Below are 17909 nucleotides of genomic sequence, written 5' to 3' on the forward strand. Positions count from 1 at the left end.
GGGGAGCAGAAGTGAGAGTCCTTGTGTGTGAATGGGGGCGTGTGCTTTCTGGGGGTTCTGGGAACTTGGAGAGGTTGTTATTGCGTTGCTGTCTGGGTGGGGAAGGTAGATTTACAGAGTTACACCTGATTGCACTTCTCAAAGCACTTTGATGTGTGTGAGGGGTCCATGGGAAGGGCTCACAGCTCCTTCCCTGCTCTTCTGCTAGGCATGAACTCCTGTTGTGTGTGAATGGGGGCGTGTGCTTTCTGGGGGTTCTGGGAACTTGGAGAGGTTGTTATTGCGTTGCTGTCTGGGTGGGGAAGGTAGATTTACAGAGTTACACCTGATTGCACTTCTCAAAGCACTTTGATGTGTGTGAGGGGTCCATGGGAAGGGCTCACAGCTCCTTCCCTGCTCTTCTGCTAGGCATGAACTCCTGGAAGAGGCCTGCCGCCAGGGCCTGCCTTTTGCTGCCTGGGATGGTCCCACTGTGGTGTCCTGGCTGGAGGTATGTGGATGCAGAAAGAGATAATCCCAGCCTTCTCTCCTCTCTCTCTCTTTCTTTGTAACTGACTCAGGATCTCACTCTGTAGCCCAGGCTGGCCTCAAATTCATAGCAGCCGCCCTGCCTCAGCCTCTTGAGTACTGGGATAAGAGGTCTGAGCCATCACGATGAGTTCCATTCCCAGTGCTCTGGTAGCTGTGTGCTCCAGGGCTGGTTAAAGACCAGACCTGACTCCAGGTGCAGAGGTCAGGACCTCAGGCCCTAATGGAAACCACTGCTTCTTCCTCCCACCCTGATCTCTCTGTACTTTATATCCCCCCTCCCCCTCCATATCTCCCTCCCCTTCTTCTTGCATCTCCACCATCTCTATCTCCATCTCCTCCATTTCTTTCTCTTCCATCTCCCCCTCCCCCTCTACCTTCCCCCTCCATCTCCTCCATCTCTACCTCCTCCATCTCCATCTCCATTTCCATCTCCATCTCTTCCATCTCCATCTCCATCTTCATCTCCATCTCCTTCATCTCCATCTCCATCTCCTCCATCTCTTCCATCTCTATCTCCATCTCCTCCATCTCCATCTGTTCCATCTCCATCTCCATCTCCTCCTCCACCTCCATCTCTTCCATCTCCATCTCCTCCATCTCCATCTGTTCCATCTCCATCTCCATCTCCTCCTCCACCTCCATCTCTTCCATCTCCATCTCCTCCATCTCCATCTGTTCCATCTCCATCTCCATCTCCTCCTCCACCTCCATCTCTTCCATCTCCATCTCCTCCATCTCCATCTGTTCCATCTCCATCTCCATCTCCTCCTCCACCTCCATCTCTTCCATCTCCATCTCCTCCATCTCCATCTGTTCCATCTCCATCTCCATCTCCTCCTCCACCTCCATCTCTTCCATCTCCATCTCCTCCATCTCCATCTGTTCCATCTCCATCTCCATCTCCTCCTCCACCTCCATCTCTTCCATCTCCATCTCCTCCATCTCCATCTGTTCCATCTCCATCTCCATCTCCTCCTCCACCTCCATCTCTTCCATCTCCATCTCCTCCATCTCCATCTGTTCCATCTCCATCTCCATCTCCTCCTCCACCTCCATCTCTTCCATCTCCATCTCCTCCATCTCCATCTGTTCCATCTCCATCTCCATCTCCTCCTCCACCTCCATCTCTTCCATCTCCATCTCCTCCATCTCCATCTGTTCCATCTCCATCTCCATCTCCTCCTCCACCTCCATCTCTTCCATCTCCATCTCCTCCATCTCCATCTGTTCCATCTCCATCTCCATCTCCTCCTCCACCTCCATCTCTTCCATCTCCATCTCCTCCATCTCCATCTGTTCCATCTCCATCTCCATCTCCTCCTCCACCTCCATCTCTTCCATCTCCATCTCCTCCATCTCCATCTGTTCCATCTCCATCTCCATCTCCTCCTCCACCTCCATCTCTTCCATCTCCATCTCCTCCATCTCCATCTGTTCCATCTCCATCTCCATCTCCTCCTCCACCTCCATCTCTTCCATCTCCATCTCCTCCATCTCCATCTGTTCCATCTCCATCTCCATCTCCTCCTCCACCTCCATCTCTTCCATCTCCATCTCCTCCATCTCCATCTGTTCCATCTCCATCTCCATCTCCTCCTCCACCTCCATCTCTTCCATCTCCATCTCCTCCATCTCCATCTGTTCCATCTCCATCTCCATCTCCTCCTCCACCTCCATCTCTTCCATCTCCATCTCCTCCATCTCCATCTGTTCCATCTCCATCTCCATCTCCTCCTCCACCTCCATCTCTTCCATCTCCATCTCCTCCATCTCCATCTGTTCCATCTCCATCTCCATCTCCTCCTCCACCTCCATCTCTTCCATCTCCATCTCCTCCATCTCCATCTGTTCCATCTCCATCTCCATCTCCTCCTCCACCTCCATCTCTTCCATCTCCATCTCCTCCATCTCCATCTGTTCCATCTCCATCTCCATCTCCTCCTCCACCTCCATCTCTTCCATCTCCATCTCCTCCATCTCCATCTGTTCCATCTCCATCTCCATCTCCTCCTCCACCTCCATCTCTTCCATCTCCATCTCCTCCATCTCCATCTGTTCCATCTCCATCTCCATCTCCTCCTCCACCTCCATCTCTTCCATCTCCATCTCCTCCATCTCCATCTGTTCCATCTCCATCTCCATCTCCTCCTCCACCTCCATCTCTTCCATCTCCATCTCCTCCATCTCCATCTGTTCCATCTCCATCTCCATCTCCTCCTCCACCTCCATCTCTTCCATCTCCATCTCCTCCATCTCCATCTGTTCCATCTCCATCTCCATCTCCTCCTCCACCTCCATCTCTTCCATCTCCATCTCCTCCATCTCCATCTGTTCCATCTCCATCTCCATCTCCTCCTCCACCTCCATCTCTTCCATCTCCATCTCCTCCATCTCCATCTGTTCCATCTCCATCTCCATCTCCTCCTCCACCTCCATCTCTTCCATCTCCATCTCCTCCATCTCCATCTGTTCCATCTCCATCTCCATCTCCTCCTCCACCTCCATCTCTTCCATCTCCATCTCCTCCATCTCCATCTGTTCCATCTCCATCTCCATCTCCTCCTCCACCTCCATCTCTTCCATCTCCATCTCCTCCATCTCCATCTGTTCCATCTCCATCTCCATCTCCTCCTCCACCTCCATCTCTTCCATCTCCATCTCCTCCATCTCCATCTGTTCCATCTCCATCTCCATCTCCTCCTCCACCTCCATCTCTTCCATCTCCATCTCCTCCATCTCCATCTGTTCCATCTCCATCTCCATCTCCTCCTCCACCTCCATCTCTTCCATCTCCATCTCCTCCATCTCCATCTGTTCCATCTCCATCTCCATCTCCTCCTCCACCTCCATCTCTTCCATCTCCATCTCCTCCATCTCCATCTGTTCCATCTCCATCTCCATCTCCTCCTCCACCTCCATCTCTTCCATCTCCATCTCCTCCATCTCCATCTGTTCCATCTCCATCTCCATCTCCTCCTCCACCTCCATCTCTTCCATCTCCATCTCCTCCATCTCCATCTGTTCCATCTCCATCTCCATCTCCTCCTCCACCTCCATCTCTTCCATCTCCATCTCCTCCATCTCCATCTGTTCCATCTCCATCTCCATCTCCTCCTCCACCTCCATCTCTTCCATCTCCATCTCCTCCATCTCCATCTGTTCCATCTCCATCTCCATCTCCTCCTCCACCTCCATCTCTTCCATCTCCATCTCCTCCATCTCCATCTGTTCCATCTCCATCTCCATCTCCTCCTCCACCTCCATCTCTTCCATCTCCATCTCCTCCATCTCCATCTCTTCCATCTCCATCTCCATCTCTTCCATCTCCATCTCCATCTCCATCTCCTCCATCTCCTCTATCCTCATCTTGGTCTCAATCTCCTCCATCTCCTCTATCTCCTCACCTTCCCTTGGCTGCAGCTCTGGGTGGGTATGCCTGCATGGTATGTGGCTGCCTGCCGGGCCAATGTCAAGAGTGGCGCCATCATGGCCAACTTGTCAGACACGGAGATCCAGCGGGAAATCGGCATCAGCAACCCTCTGCACCGGCTCAAGCTGCGCCTGGCCATCCAGGAGATGGTGTCTCTCACCTCGCCCTCTGCACCTGCCTCCTCCCGGACGGTGAGTGCCCAGCCAGTCAGCTGCTCAGGCCCCCCTCACCAGCAGACTTGCCAATCCCAGCTCACTACTGATCTCACTATGTAGACCTGGCTTGCAATTCACTTTGTATACCAGGTTGGCCTCCAACTCAGAGAACCCCCACCACCCCTGCCTCCCAAGTGCCTCCTACTTCCAAATTTTTACTGAGAAGTTTCAAACATGTACCATTTGTCAGGCCTAGTAGCTCAGGCCTGTAACTAAGGCAGGAGGATGGCAAGCTGAACACCAGCTCAGGGTGCAGTGAGTTCAAGGTCAGCTTGGGCTACTTAAGTGAGGCCTTGTCTCATAAAAAAAAGTAAAAAGAATCCTGGCGTGGTGGCACACGCCTTTAATCCCAGCACTTGGGAGGCAGAGGCAGGTGGATCTCTGTGAGTTCAAGGCTGGCCTGGTCTACATAGTGAGTTCCAGGACAGCTGGGGCTATAGGGAGACCCTGTCTCAAAAGGACAAAAAAAAAAAAAAAAAGTAGAAGAGGGGCTGGAGAGATGGTTCAGTGGTTAAGAGTTCTGGCTGCTCTTCCAGAGGACCAGGGTTAACAATCATCTGTAACTCAAGTTCCAGGGGATCTAACACCGTCTTCTGGAATCCATGAGCATTGCATGCACATAGTGCACTTACGTACATGCAAACACTCATACATACAAAATAAAAATAAATATAAAAACTTTTTTTCAAAAAGCATGGTGGCACATACCTTTAATGCCAGCACTCAGGAGGCAGAGTCAGGTAGATCTCTAGCCTTGTTAAGTTCTAGGCTAGCTGGGGCTAGACAGGGAGACCCTGTCTCAAAAAAAAAAAAAAAAAAAAATCAAAACCAAACCAAATCAAAAAGTGAAAAGAAGGGCTGGAGAAATGGCCCAGTAGTTAAGAGCACTGGCTGCTCTTGCCGTGGACCCAGGTTCAGTTCTCAGCACCCAGGTCAATTTGCTCACAACTGCCCGTAACTCCAGTTTTGGGGACCTGGTGCCCTCTTCTGGGACTCTGAGGGCACTGCCCACATGTGGTGCACATACAGACAAGCAGGCACACACACACATACATATAAAAAAGTAAATCTTGTCAGGCATGGTGTCACATGCCTTTAATCCCAGCACTCAGGAGGCAGAGGCAGAGGCAGAGGCAGGCAGATCTCTGTGAGTTCTCTGTGCCAGCCTGGTCTACATAGTGAGTTCCAGGCCATCTGGGGCTACAGAGAGGCCCTGTCTCATAATAAAATATAAAATAAAAATAAAAATAATAAAATAAAATGGAGGTCAGTGAAATGGCTCAGTGGGTAAAGAACTTGCCACCAAGCCTAACAACCTGAGTTCAATCCCCAGAACTCACATGGTGCAAGCGGAGAACTGACTCCTGCAACGTATTCTCTGACCTCCACACATGTGCCATGGCACACATGCATGCACACACATAAATAAAATGCAATTTAAGTTTTTTAAAGTAAAAGAGGACTCAGTGGTAGAGTGCTTGCCTAATAAGTGTGAGGCCTGAGGTTCAATCTAATGGGAAAGAAAATATTCATGTCTAATTCTGTTGTTAACCCTTTGTTCCACTTTCTGTCATGTGTCTGCTATGTCAGTGCTGGGACTCAAACCTCTGCAAGAGTAACCAGTACTCTGAACTGCTGAGCCACCTCCCCAGCCTCTGTTAATATTTTTTTAATTTCATCTGTTAGTCCATATGCACATTTCCCCAAAAAGTTATTGATACAGTCTCACTTTGTAACTCTTTGTGATCCTCCTGCTTCAGACTATGCAATGCTGGGATTACAATATTATCATTATTTAGTGGTGTGTGTGTGTGTGTGTGTGTGTGTGTGTGTGTGTGTGTGTGTGTATGAACGCTCACTGGGGATTCAATCCAAGGCCCTGCAGATGCATGCTACCACTGAGCCACACCCCCAGCCTGCTTTTTACTTTGAGACAGATTCTCTCTGTGTAGCTCAGGCTGGCCTTGAACCTGCAGTTCTACCACAGCCCCCCGAGTGAGTAGCTGGGTTGACAGGCCTGCTCCCCGAGGCCTATCTCACATACTTACCCTGCTTCCTGTACCCCTTCATCACACAAACACTTCTGTTCATTCCTTGCCAAATCCCAGACCCCACAATGGTACTTAGCACTCACCAGGAACCACACAGACATCATAGAGGCCTGAGTCTGTGTGGAAATTCGTATTTGCAAGGTGGGGGTGTTGGCAGCAGCAACCCAGTACCTGTAACAACCTCATTCGTCTGACAAATGCCCCTCCCTAGGCTGAGCCATCACCTTCTCAGCCATTACTCCATGTGACATCAAAGAGGTGATGTCAGAGGCACAAGGCTACACACCTGAAAGCTCTGACTTTTAAAAAATTATTTTATTTATTTATTTATTTATTTATTTATTTATCTTTTTGAGACAAGGTCTCCCTATGGCCCCAACTGTCCTGGAACTCACTATGTAGACCAGGCTTGCCTTGAAGTCACAGAGATCCACCTGCCTCTGCCTCCCAAGTGCTGGGATTAAAGGCATGCACCACCATGCCCAGCGGTTTATTTATTATTTTTATTTTATGTATGTGTATTGCTTGCATGTATGTAAGTGCACCCATATCGTGCAATGCCCGAGGAGGTCAGAAGAGGGCATCAGATTCCCTGGAACTGGAGTTATAGCTGGCTTTAGTGGCCATGTGGGTTCTGGGAACTGAACCCAGGTCCTCTGCAAAAGCAGCCAGTGCTCTAACCACTGAGCATCTCTCCAGCCCCAATGACTATTTTATTTATTTATTTATTTATTTATTTATTTATTTATTTATTTATTTATTTACTGCTGGCCTTGGCGGCACACACTCTTAATTCTTAAATCCACTTTAAAACTTTGTATACAAGCCAGGCATGGTGGCACATGCCTTTAATCCTAGCACTTCAGAGGCAGAGGCAGGTGGATCTCTACAAAATTGAAGTCAGTGGAATCTAGATTATGAGTTCCCAGTTAGCTGGAGCTACAGAGAGACCCTGTCTCCAAAACACAACCAAAACAATTTTTAAAATTACATTACTTATTTATTGGAGAGGGGAGTGCTTAGAAGCCACAGTACAGGTATGGAGGTCAGAGGACAACTTTCAGGAGTCAGTTCTCTCCTTCTACCATGGGGTCCCAGTGATTAAACTCAGGTAGTCAGGCTTGGCCTCAAGTGAACCTTTACCCACTAAGCCATCTCCTTGTCCCCAAGACCCTGACTCATTTATGCCTCAGCATGGAAGATGTTCAACACAGGGTTTTTTCTTACTTCTGTCACCACTGTCCGGAAACCCAAAGCAGAATATGCACAAACAGATGGGTTTGGGGGGACCTTAGGAGAGACCACCCGTCGCTGCTTCTATTCTGGGTCACCTATCCGGTAACATCCCATGCCCCTCAGCCCACAGGAAATGTGTGGATGACACACGAGGAGATGGAGTCCCTGACGGCAGCCACAAAGCCCGTGAGTACCCCTTGCTGGTGGCCCTGTGGGTGGCGCTGTCCCTGTGGGAGTGGGGCCTGGGAGGGGTTTGTCCGTGTGTCTGTCCCCTCTGCCCTCCTCTGCCTGTCCCCTTAACCCACTCCTTCTCTCCTCCCTCTTCCCACTAACGGGTCAGGAGACCAAGGAGATCAGCTGGGAGCAGGTAGGGGCGTGGGGTGGGGGTGGGGAAGCATGTACAGGTTTTGTGCATGCTGCATGGTCACCCCTCCTCTGCCCCTTGCCAGAACATTCCCTTCCCGGTCTAGGAAGGGAGGGCTGCAGGAAAGACCTCAGCTGTGGACTGATTCATATTGGCTTGGGGGGAGGGTAAAGTGGAAACTCCCAGTGTCCAATACCAGCCTGGTTCATGGCCATTCTGCTGTCAAGGGTTGAGCCTGGGGCCTTAGAGGCTGGAGCTGGAGGGAGCTGCTGGATGGAGCTAGGATTGGGGAAGAGGGCTAGCCACAGGGTTCAGGTGTTATGCTGGTTATGGTGGAGCTGCAGAGGAGCCAGCAGGGAGGAAGAAGTGGGCAGGACAAAGCAGTGCCGCCTGGAGAAGGGGCATGACTCACCCACAAAGCAGGCTCCAGTTGGTCTGTGGTCTGTCTTCTGATCCTAAAGTGCACAAAGGACTCTGAGGGCTTCACAGCTTCCTGGGCAACGGACTAACCTCAGGGTCCCTGGCTGGCAGGAGAGCCACATTGCATTAACCTATTTTCCTGACTTGGGAGTGTGGCCACATTGAGCTGAAGGGGTGCAGACCAGGGGTGCAGGACTGCCGCTTGGGTTCCGTTGATGGAGCTCTTGCCTAGCACACAGAAGCCTAGATTCTATCCCAACACCACAGAAACCAGAGTGGTGGTGTAAGCCAGTCATTCCAGTACTCGAGAGGGTGGAAGCTGGAGGACCTAGAAATCAAGGGCATCTTCAGCCTCATAGTGAGTTCTAGCCTGGATTACATGAGAGCCCATCTCCAAAAAAAATTTAAAGTATAATTTAGGGGCCAGGCATGGTGGCACATGCCTTTAATCCCAGCACTTGGGAGGCTGAGGCAGGTGGATCTCTGGGAGATGGAAGCCAGCATGGTTTATATATCAAGTTCCTGGCCAGCTTGGGGCTACAGGGAGACCCTGTCTCAACAAACAAACAAATCGTGTAACTTAGATCACCCAGGAGCTTGTATTAATACAGGTAGTGACAACCATTAGAGCTAAAATGGCGTGAGAGGTCCCATGATTTTAGGACATGGAGCATGCTGGTGACACTGAGGACCTAACGCCCTTGGGGAAGGTGTAGGAGGCCACTTTGAGCTGGCCCGTTGTCCACAGTGGGAGAGAACTATCTTGAGTTGGGGACTAGACTGTGCCCTTTTCATACACACATGGGAAGGGGTCAGAAGGCCTGACCTCCTCCCTCACCTGCCCATGGCCCCAGATCCTGGCATATGGCGACATGAACCACGAGTGGGTGGGGAACGACTGGCTGCCCAGCCTCGGGCTGCCACAATACCGAAGCTACTTCATGGAGTCGCTAGTGGATGCCCGGATGTTGGACCACTTGAACAAGAAGGAGCTCCGGGGCCAGCTCAAGATGGTGGACAGCTTCCACAGGTGGGGGCTGCCTGGTGGATGGAAACAGCACAGGGGGAGAAGCCCTGCCCCTAAAGAGGCTTCAGCCAGTGGGAAAGTTCCCTGAAATTCTAGCTCTGTGCCCAATGAACCAAGATGATCCACGGAAAAATTTAGACCTGGTCTGGGCCTGGTAGACAGCTACTGGGGAGGTTGAGGCAGGAGGATTACAAGTTTAAGTCTATCCTGGGCTACAGAGTTCAAGGCCAGCCTTGGCAGCCTAGTGAGACCTGTCACAAAATACAAAGTAAAAACAGAGATCCTGGGGGCTGGAGAGATTGCTCAGCAGTTAGAGCACTGGCTACTCTTGCAGAGGACTGGGGTTCAGTTCCCAGCACCCGCATGGCAGCTAACAACTGTCTGTAACTCCAGTTCCAGGGGGATCCAGTGCTCTCTTTTGACCTCTATGGGCACTGCACACACATGGTGCATCTACATACATGCAGGCAAAACATTTGTACACATAAAATTAAATAAAGTAGGTCCTGTTGAGAGAAAGCTGAAGGTGTAGCTTAGCAGTAGATATCTTGCCTAGTATGTGCAGGGCTCAGGATCCAATTCCCAGGCACAAGTGGGTGCATGACTCATAGGAACCACGGATGTGACTCTAGTAATGCTTCTTGGTGACTCCATTTACCCTGTTGTGCAGGGTGAGTCTGCACTATGGTATCATGTGCTTGAAACGACTCAACTATGACCGGAAAGACCTGGAGCGGAGGAGGGAGGAAAGCCAGACCCAGATCCGAGGTGAGACCTGGCATGGGGAGGAGCTGGAGGGAAGGAGGCTAGGTAGGTGGAACCAACAGGGGACAGGGGCCAGGGAGCCAAAACTGGCTGGGCCTAGCCTCCAGGCGCCTACCTAATCCTAGAGGAGGGGTGGGGCCATTATGGGGGCGTGGCCACAAAGGAAAAATGAGGGCAACTGGCTGGGCCTGGCCCCTGGGAAGCAAACAGTTGAGATCCCTTTCATCCCTAGACGTTATGGTGTGGTCCAACGAGCGTGTCATGGGTTGGGTGTCTGGGCTGGGCCTGAAGGAATTCGCCACGAATCTCACCGAGAGTGGGGTGCATGGGGCGCTGCTGGCTCTGGATGAAACCTTCGACTATTCAGACCTGGCCTTACTGCTGCAGATTCCCACGCAGAACGCGCAGGTGAGCCGGGGCCGGGCGTGGAGCGTGCTGGGCACCCCCACCTTGCAGCCTTCACACTCCAACCTCGCTTCCCTCCTTTCCAGGCCCGACAGCTGCTGGAAAAGGAGTTCAGCAACCTCATCTCACTAGGCACAGACAGACGGCTGGACGAGGTGGGCGTGGCGACAGCGCGGAGACTACGCCGGCCCGGGCGCATCTGATTGGCTTTGCCAACCTGTAGTGGTTGGAAGCTGAGTCGTGGGAGGGGCGGGACTAAGGGGAGGGGTGGAGTCAAACGAGGGGGCGGAGCCAGTGCGTCCATCCCCCTCCCTCACCTTCGGTTCCGGTGGTCCAACCAGGACAGCGCCAAGTCTTTCAGCCGCTCCCCATCCTGGAGGAAGATGTTCCGAGAGAAGGACCTCCGGGGTGTGACCCCCGACTCCGCTGAGATGTTACCCCCCAACTTTCGCTCGGCTGCAGCAGGAGCCCTAGGCTCACCCGGGCTCCCACTCCGAAAACTGCAGCCTGAAGGTAGGGGATTGCAAAACAAAACAACAAAAAAAGTGACAGTCCCGAATCCATGCCCTTCCTGGGATACCCTTCTAGCCAATCCACCCTTCCAGCTTCCTTGGACAAATAGGACGTTCCAGCCACCCAGACTCTGTCCTTGCAGTGGGGTGATTCTTGCATCTCCTTCCCAGTGTGGGAGATGAACTCACCATGGGCCACTTGGGCACTTTATTTGGGTACCACCAGGCTTTGGGGATAGTAGAGACCCACGGTGGAGGTGGGACAGTGTACTTGCTGTGATGTCCGAAGGGGAAGTCCAGGCAAGGTGCGAGGGAGTTGAAGCCGCCATTCACATAAACTGGGTCCGTCCCACCCCCAGGCCTATGATCCTAGGTACTGGGGAGGCCGAGGCAAACGGAGTGCAAGACTGCAAGGCTTTCCTGGACTACAGTACAGTGAGTTCAAGGCCAGCCTGGGCAGTTTAGTGAGACCTGATCTCAGAAAGTATAAAAAGAGGTCTGGGGCTGTAGCTCAGGGTAGACCCCTGCCTACAGTCCCCCAGTGAGGGGCTGGGGTGTGGCTCAGCGGTAGAGCCCCTGCCTAGGATCCCCAGTGAGGGGCTGGGGTGTGGCTCAGTGGTGGAGCCCCTGCCTAGAGTCCCCCAGTGAGGGGCTGGAGTGTGGCTCAGTGCTAGAGCCCCTGCTTGGCAATGCAGGGGACCTCAGGTTCAATCTCTTACACTGGGGGAAAGGAATCCCTGGGGGAACGCTGGGGTACTTTAGGCTGAACTCTTGCCGCTCTCCCTCCCAGGCCAGACTTCTGGGAGTTCGCGGGCAGATGGCGTTTCGGTTCGGACTTACTCCTGCTAGTGCGTGCCTCCAGGTGGGGACTGTGCCAGGCGACTTTGGAGATGCGGGGTGGCGCACCAGGTCGCCCCCGCTTCATGAACCGTCTGGCCTCAATGTAGGTGACCTCACTAGGATGGAAGACCCTCCGGAGGCTGGGCTGTTTCCCCTCCTGCCCTGACTCTGGTCTGGCTCTGGACCGTCCTCTTTTCCCCCCGCGCGGGAGCGCGCGCTGCGGACTGCACCATCTTGCACACACCAGCCGGGGAGCGCGTGTCCTCGCCTCCCACGTGGACTGGGCCTGACCAAACTACAGGAACTGAACAGAGAGGGGGCCGGTGGAAGGCCCACTCTTCCTGGCCTCCTATTTCTCTATTTGTAATTTATTGATCCGTTTCCAATGGGACTCGGGCGCCCTGCACCTGCGGGAAGGCGCGGGGCTTCCCTCTGCGGCGCATGCCGGGCAAGGCGGCCCGCCCTCCTGCCCAGCCGCGGGGGCCCAAGTCTTCCTTCTCCGTCCACACCCGAGGGAGAGCGGAGACTCGCTGCTACAAGCCTCGCCCCTGTGCCACCCAGCCCCGCCCCGCCGCACTGGTCTGTCCCCGGGGTCATCTGCGGGCGGGGTCCCCCGTCCCTCCCCCATGTCTCGTGTCCCCCGGGGCCTCCCCGCCCCAGTGCTGTGGCCGTGTCTGTGCCCAGGGGTCCGGGACGCAGCAGCACTGCGCCCCTGGTTTCCCTCCGGCTCCGGGGTTTGCATGGGGAAAAACCCTCTTTCAACGATGCCGCTGGGTTACTTGGCGTGGGGGAGGGGGCGACAGCAGGGAGCCCGCGCCCCCTCCACTCCGCGTCGGCCTTTGGCCCCAGACGTCACTCAGTGATCATGGGTAAAGAAAACTATTTCAAAAAGCCCCCGTGTTGGCCAGCTTTCTTTTTCTTTTCTTTCTGTTTATCCTCCCTCCCTCCTTCCCTCCTTCCCTCCCTCCATTCTTCCTTCCTTCCCTCCTTTCTTTTTTCCTTCTTTCTTTCTTTCTTTCTTTCTTTCTTTCTTTCTTTCTTTCTTTCTTTCTTTCTTTCTTTCTTTTCTTTCTTGAGGCATGGTCTCTCCATGTAGACCAGGCTGGCCTCGATCGAACCCACAGAGATCCGCCTGCCTCGGCCTCCGAAATGCTGGCGTTAAAAGCCGAGCACCAGCACACCTGGTGGTGTTATTAGGACATTTAGGATGCACTTCAGCCACTTGCAGAACCCGGGGTCCAGCCCCTCCTGTCCCAGGCATACCAGGGGCCGAGCCCAAACCACGAGGCTTGAGGGTACTCCAGGGGGACCACGACCCCACACCTGACACCAAAGTCTCCGGGAAGATGTTTATTCAAAGAAATAAATATGGCTTGTGTAAGGCGCTGAAGGTCAGGGACGATACATCTCTCAGTCACAGACCAGGTCAGTGTTCTGGAGTCTCCAGCATGTCAGTCAGGACTCTGGACAGAAGGGCACGGAGGTTAGCCAGCCAGGGTCCAGAGGACACTTGGCCATCATGACCCTGCCCATTTCACGGACGAGAACACCGGAGTCCCAGAGTGGCCCTGTGATTCAGTGCTCGTCTAAACGGGGTCGTTAAACCGCCCCCACCCCAGCCCCACACACTTACTGATACAGGGAGCTGGAGAAATAGTCCATGTAGCTTCCTGTGGGGGAGTAGAAGAGGATTGAGGGGCGCTCCAGATGACATGTGGGGGTACACTTAGGGTACGTTAGGGATTGGGGTGCCCTCTGCCCACTTTCTCTTAATTCCTGCCTCCAACTGAACGAACTTTGGATTCCCAAGTTCTCCAGTAGCCCGGTTTTTTGGTGTCTATTTGCTTTAGCCCCACCCACTCACTTACTGGACTTCCCATCCAGTTTAGCGTAGTCTTGGCCTCAGGCCACACTGCCTACTTGCCCTCCGCCTTGACTACCCCCTCAAGTTTACACCTTCTCCCCACCTTCCTGGTTCACAGCTCAGGTTTGGGTCCAATCCCATCAGGGCTCACAGTGCTGGGCTTTGCCCCCTCTAAGTGTTTCCTATCCTCAGTGCTGCTCACCTGGAGTGCAGAGGGTCTCGCAGACCAGAGGGCAGAGGTAACAAAACTGGCAATGCTGGGGACAGGAACAAGGAGAGAGCCTGGTGAGGGGGCTGTCAAGACAGGGGTGAGGAGAGTCTGCCACCCGGGGCCTGAGACTAGTGGAGAGGTGTGCACTGAGGAGGCTTGAGGTGCTGTGGGTGAGACCAGGATGGAGGGCTGGGGTGATCCAATGGTCCCAGCCACGCTGAGGTTTGAGCTTTGAGGAAGGTCTCACCTGACACCGGTCACAATGTTCCCCCATGTGTTCCTCATCACAGTGACAGCTCTCACATTCGGTACATCGCTGCAGACAGAGAGGGCATGGTTAGATGGAGACCCTACCCCCTGTGTCCCCTTGGGAGAGGGTGGTCTCTACTCTTGATCCCTACGTCTGAGCTCAGGTCCCCTTTCTCCCCAGTGGCTCCTCCCCCCCCCTTCATCATCTCAAGACAACTCCAAGTGTCCCACTCACTGTGGGTGGGTCCTGTGAGTGCTCACTTGGACGGTTGACTGTCCTGGACCATGGCAGCTAATCTCCAGATCTCCCTACCCCCCAGCTTCTGGTCAACAGCTTGCCCTGGAACTATTTCCCCTTCCCCTGGCACTTCGGTGCTCAGGGCCCCTGCATTCCTCCTGGGCAGATCTGGGCTGTCCAGGACCTACATTGCAGAAGGAACAGTAGCCACACAGGGACCCCGGCTGGTAGTTCCCATACTCCTGGGTATCCTGTGGACCTGTGGGGACAGAAGAAGTCAGTGACTCCTGCAGGCTGATTCCACCCTTCCCACCCACACTCAATCAGGTCACTTACCTGTGTCCTCATGGCTGTCCTCCTCACTGGAACCTTCTCCAGCCATCTCCCTTCCAGCCAGGGGGTTTGGGATGATGGTGAAGGGGAGCAGATCTTCCTCCAGGATGTCCTCCTCCTCCTCCTCCTGTACCCTGTGATGGCTCAGTGGAGCCTGAACCTTAGCCTTCCTCTCTTCCTTCCTCTCTTCCTCCTCCTGGCTCAAGGGGAGGCTATGAACAACCTCCTCCTCTGTCTCCTCCTCTTTCTCCTCCTCCTCTTCCTCCTCATGTTGGGCTTCTTCTCTCTGATCCTCCTCCTCCTCCTCCTCCTCCTCCTCCTCCTCCTCCTGGGAGCTGTGGTCTTCCTTCCTCCCTTCTTCGGAATCAGCCTCCATGAAACGATGTCTATCCCCAACTTCCGAACGCTCCAGGGGCTGATGGCCAATCTTACCTTGGAAAGACTCTCTGTGACCCTGACTAGTCTGTTGATCTTGTGGCCTGTGGCTGGAGGCTTTGTGGCTAAGCTCAGCAGAGTTGTCTTCCTCTCCATCCTCAGAGACCCTGTGGTGGTGAGGGCCAGGGACTGTTGTGTATTCCTCTGGGAAGTCATCCTCTTCCTCACTCTTGTGGATTTGGGGTTGGTGACTTGCAACATGGTGGCTGAATTTGACTGTTACCTCCTCCTCTTCCTTCTGCTTCTCACTTCCAATGTCATGGTCAACATGTCTGGGAGTCTGGTGCCAGTGTTCAGTGGCTATAGCCTCATCTTCCTCTTCTTTGTCTTGGTGAGCTTGGTGGCCATGACTGGGGTCGTGGTGGTGGTGTTCATCCGACTCTTCATCTTCTTTCCCACGGCCTTGACGTCTGTGGACCTGGTGTCCGTACTCAGTGGCGTCATCACCTTCATCATCATCATCTTTTTCTTTGTGGCCTCTGAGTCTCTGATTGGGGGTGTGATGGTGGTCATTGACATCACCGTCATTGTTGTCGTCATCATCATTTTCCTCTTTTTTATGACTTTGGTGACTGTGGCTGGGGGCATGATAGTCCTCCTCCTCCTCCTCCTCCTCCTCCTCCTCCTCCTCTTCTTCCTCTTCCTCCTCCTCTTCCTCCTCCTCCTCCTCCTCCTCCTCCTCCTCCTCCTCCTCCTCTTCTTCTTCCTCCTCCTTTTGGCCTTGCTGTCTATGGCTAAGGACATGATGGTTTTTTTCATCAGAATCATCATACTCTTCCTCCCCATGGTGCTGATATCTATGAACATGGTGTCCATACTCAGTGGAGTCACCTCCTTCTCCTCCTTCTTCTCCTTCTTCTCCTTCTTCTTCCTCTTCTTCTTCGCCTTGGTGTCTCTGAATGTGGGCATGATGGTGGTCATCGACATCATCATCATCACCTTCATCTTTGTGGTGGCCTTGGTGCCCATGGCTGTGAACATGATGGCGTTCATCTGAGCCTTCTTCATCTCCTTCGCTTGAGTGGACCTGGTGATGGTGGGCCTGGTGTCTATCCCCAGATGCCTCTTTCTCTCCATCTTCCCCCTCCTCCTCCTCGTCCCCATCGTTGTCGTCCCCTCTGTGGCCTTGGTGGATGTGCCTGGGGACCTGAAGGTGATGCTTGCTGGAGACGGTACTCTCTTCATGTTCATCTTCATGACTGTGGCTCCTGTGGCTGGGAAAGTGGTTCCCAGGCTTGGCTGAGTCTCCTACATCTTCATCGTCATGGCCTCTGTGTCCACCCTGTCCAACATGCCCTTTAAAGACCTCCTCAGAGACATTCTCCTCTCCAACCTCCTGACTACGGTACCTGTGGCCTTGAAGCTGGTGGCCATATTCTCTAGAGAGATCTTTGTCCTCTTTTCCAAGGCTTCTGTCGCTTTCTCCTCGATGGCCCTCCTGGCTGTGGATGTGGTGGTCAACCTCAGCTGACATGTCCTCTGAGGGCCTCCGGATGCCTGAGCTGTTATTCCACTTGCCGAGGCCCAGCCCAGCCCCTCTCAGCTGCTGGGTCACTGCAGGAGGGACCAGCAGGCTGGACACTGTGGCCCAGAGGAGACACGTATGCAACCATGGCCCCTGGTTGCCCATGGGGATGGTCAGCGGTGATGCTTCTCCTGGAGTTGGCTTCAGCTGTCTCTGTTGGGCCCCTGTCCCCTTTTTGGTTAGATTTTCAGGTTGTCTCCCCTTGGTGGTATCTCTCTCAGTCCGTTTGCCTGTCTCCCTCAAGTCCCAGACACCCCTCTGAGGGTGTCCCCTTTGGAGCTGTGACCCCATCCCAGGACCTCCCTCCCCACTGCTAGGCCAATGGGGTCTGTCCCCTCCCCTCTCCGAGGCTAAATTTATTCTCAGCTTGAGTTATTCTGGTCACTCCCCTCCTGCCCCTCCCCTCCTGCTGAGGACCCAGTGGGTGGAGGGGTCTCCCTGTCCAGGAGCAGATGGGGGCAGGGACTTGGACTGCAAACAAGTTTAAGACAATGGCTAGACTTTTAACTCATCCAGCTGGGGACCTCTAGTGTACTGGGAAACATGGGGAGGGCGCATCAGAGCAGGGAGGACCCCTGCAATGTGATGGGGTATGGTTGTGTGGAATGTGCAGCCAGGATAGGACCTTTGGTGAGAGAGTGGGGTGCCCCCACACACACACCCTGGAAGAGAGTAGAGGAGGTCTGTCCTCAGCACCCCATGACCTGTCACTGGAACTCAGATCTGGAGGTAGAGGACCAAGCCAGGCCAGGGCTATAAATATAGCTGGGGGGAGGGTGCTGGGGGCTCAGGTTACTAAGCCCCAGCTGTCCCCACCAGAGAGACTTGGCAGGAGTCAGGTGGCCCTGCCTTCTCTGGGTGCAAGTGTCACCCACCAAAGCACGTCACGATGTGTTCCTCTTGTCTCTGTCCTTTATAGTTTCCACACCCCCATTACGGCCACCTGTTCTGAGGGTCCCTGACCTTCTCCACAGGACCCAGAGCCCCCCCTTACTGCTTGTCCCACCTCCCCCTTCTCTTTGGGTCTCTCTCTCCAGTGTTCTGTCTCTCTGTCCTTCTCTCTGGGTCTTGGTCTCTCTCTCTCTCTCTCTCTCTCTCTGGGTCTCTGTTCCTCTCTCTCTTTCCTGGTCTCTTTTTCTCTTTCTTGGCCTCTGTCTCCCTCTCTCTAGGTCTCTGTCTCTGTCTCTCTCTGTTTCTCTGGGTCTCTGTCCCTCTCTCCCTGAGTCTGTCTCTCTCTCTGTCTGCTCTCTCAGTCACT

At 53.7% G+C, this 17909-nt stretch overlaps 2 protein-coding genes across 7 annotated transcripts in view; one reads left to right on the forward strand and one right to left on the reverse strand.

The window, feature by feature from the left end:
* Ppfia3 (PTPRF interacting protein alpha 3) overlaps nucleotides 1-12684 on the forward strand; it is a 35447-nt gene extending 22763 nt beyond the window's left edge. For 2 of the 6 annotated variants that reach the window (XM_008845030.3, XM_008845031.3), the window contains exons 20-30: nucleotides 409-490; nucleotides 3952-4152; nucleotides 7587-7649; nucleotides 7804-7830; nucleotides 9102-9277; nucleotides 9945-10042; nucleotides 10272-10447; nucleotides 10531-10599; nucleotides 10786-10957; nucleotides 11747-11818; nucleotides 11904-12684. In XM_008845030.3, the coding sequence (XP_008843252.1) occupies nucleotides 409-490; nucleotides 3952-4152; nucleotides 7587-7649; nucleotides 7804-7830; nucleotides 9102-9277; nucleotides 9945-10042; nucleotides 10272-10447; nucleotides 10531-10599; nucleotides 10786-10957; nucleotides 11747-11805 (1123 nt within the window). In that variant the 3' untranslated portion in view covers nucleotides 11806-11818; nucleotides 11904-12684. Of the gene's footprint in view, nucleotides 1-408; nucleotides 491-3951; nucleotides 4153-7586; nucleotides 7650-7803; nucleotides 7831-9101; nucleotides 9278-9944; nucleotides 10043-10271; nucleotides 10448-10530; nucleotides 10600-10785; nucleotides 10958-11746 lie in introns of all 6 variants that reach the window. The other 4 variants (XM_008845029.3, XM_029569361.1, XM_029569362.1 and 1 more) reach the window with 2 other exon arrangements.
* A 447-nt stretch (nucleotides 12685-13131) lies between these two features.
* On the reverse strand, nucleotides 13132-16922 carry Hrc (histidine rich calcium binding protein). The gene is made up of 6 exons (XM_008845032.2): nucleotides 14695-16922; nucleotides 14547-14617; nucleotides 14119-14187; nucleotides 13863-13917; nucleotides 13430-13466; nucleotides 13132-13259 (listed from the first exon to the last, which is right to left on the reverse strand). The coding sequence occupies exons 1-6, from the start codon at nucleotides 16754-16756 to the stop codon at nucleotides 13223-13225; spliced, it is 2331 nt and encodes a 776-aa protein (XP_008843254.1). The 5' UTR covers nucleotides 16757-16922; the 3' UTR covers nucleotides 13132-13222.
* Between the last annotated feature and the right edge of the window lie 987 nt (nucleotides 16923-17909).

This window comes from Nannospalax galili, unplaced genomic scaffold (genome assembly GCF_000622305.1).
Source record: "Nannospalax galili isolate Female #2095 unplaced genomic scaffold, S.galili_v1.0 scaffold960, whole genome shotgun sequence".
Taxonomy (NCBI): domain Eukaryota; kingdom Metazoa; phylum Chordata; class Mammalia; order Rodentia; family Spalacidae; genus Nannospalax; species Nannospalax galili.

Coding starts and splice junctions, on each gene's coding strand:
- Hrc (XM_008845032.2), bottom strand. CDS start 16,756: ATGGGCAACCAGGGGCCATGGTTGCATACGTGTCTCCTCTGGGCCACA. Junction 13,918..14,118: donor AACATTGTGACCGGTGTCAG/GTGAGACCTTCC, acceptor TCCTGTCCCCAG/CATTGCCAGTTTTGTTACCT. Junction 13,260..13,429: donor TTCTCCAGCTCCCTGTATCA/GTAAGTGTGTGG, acceptor CCTTCTGTCCAG/AGTCCTGACTGACATGCTGG.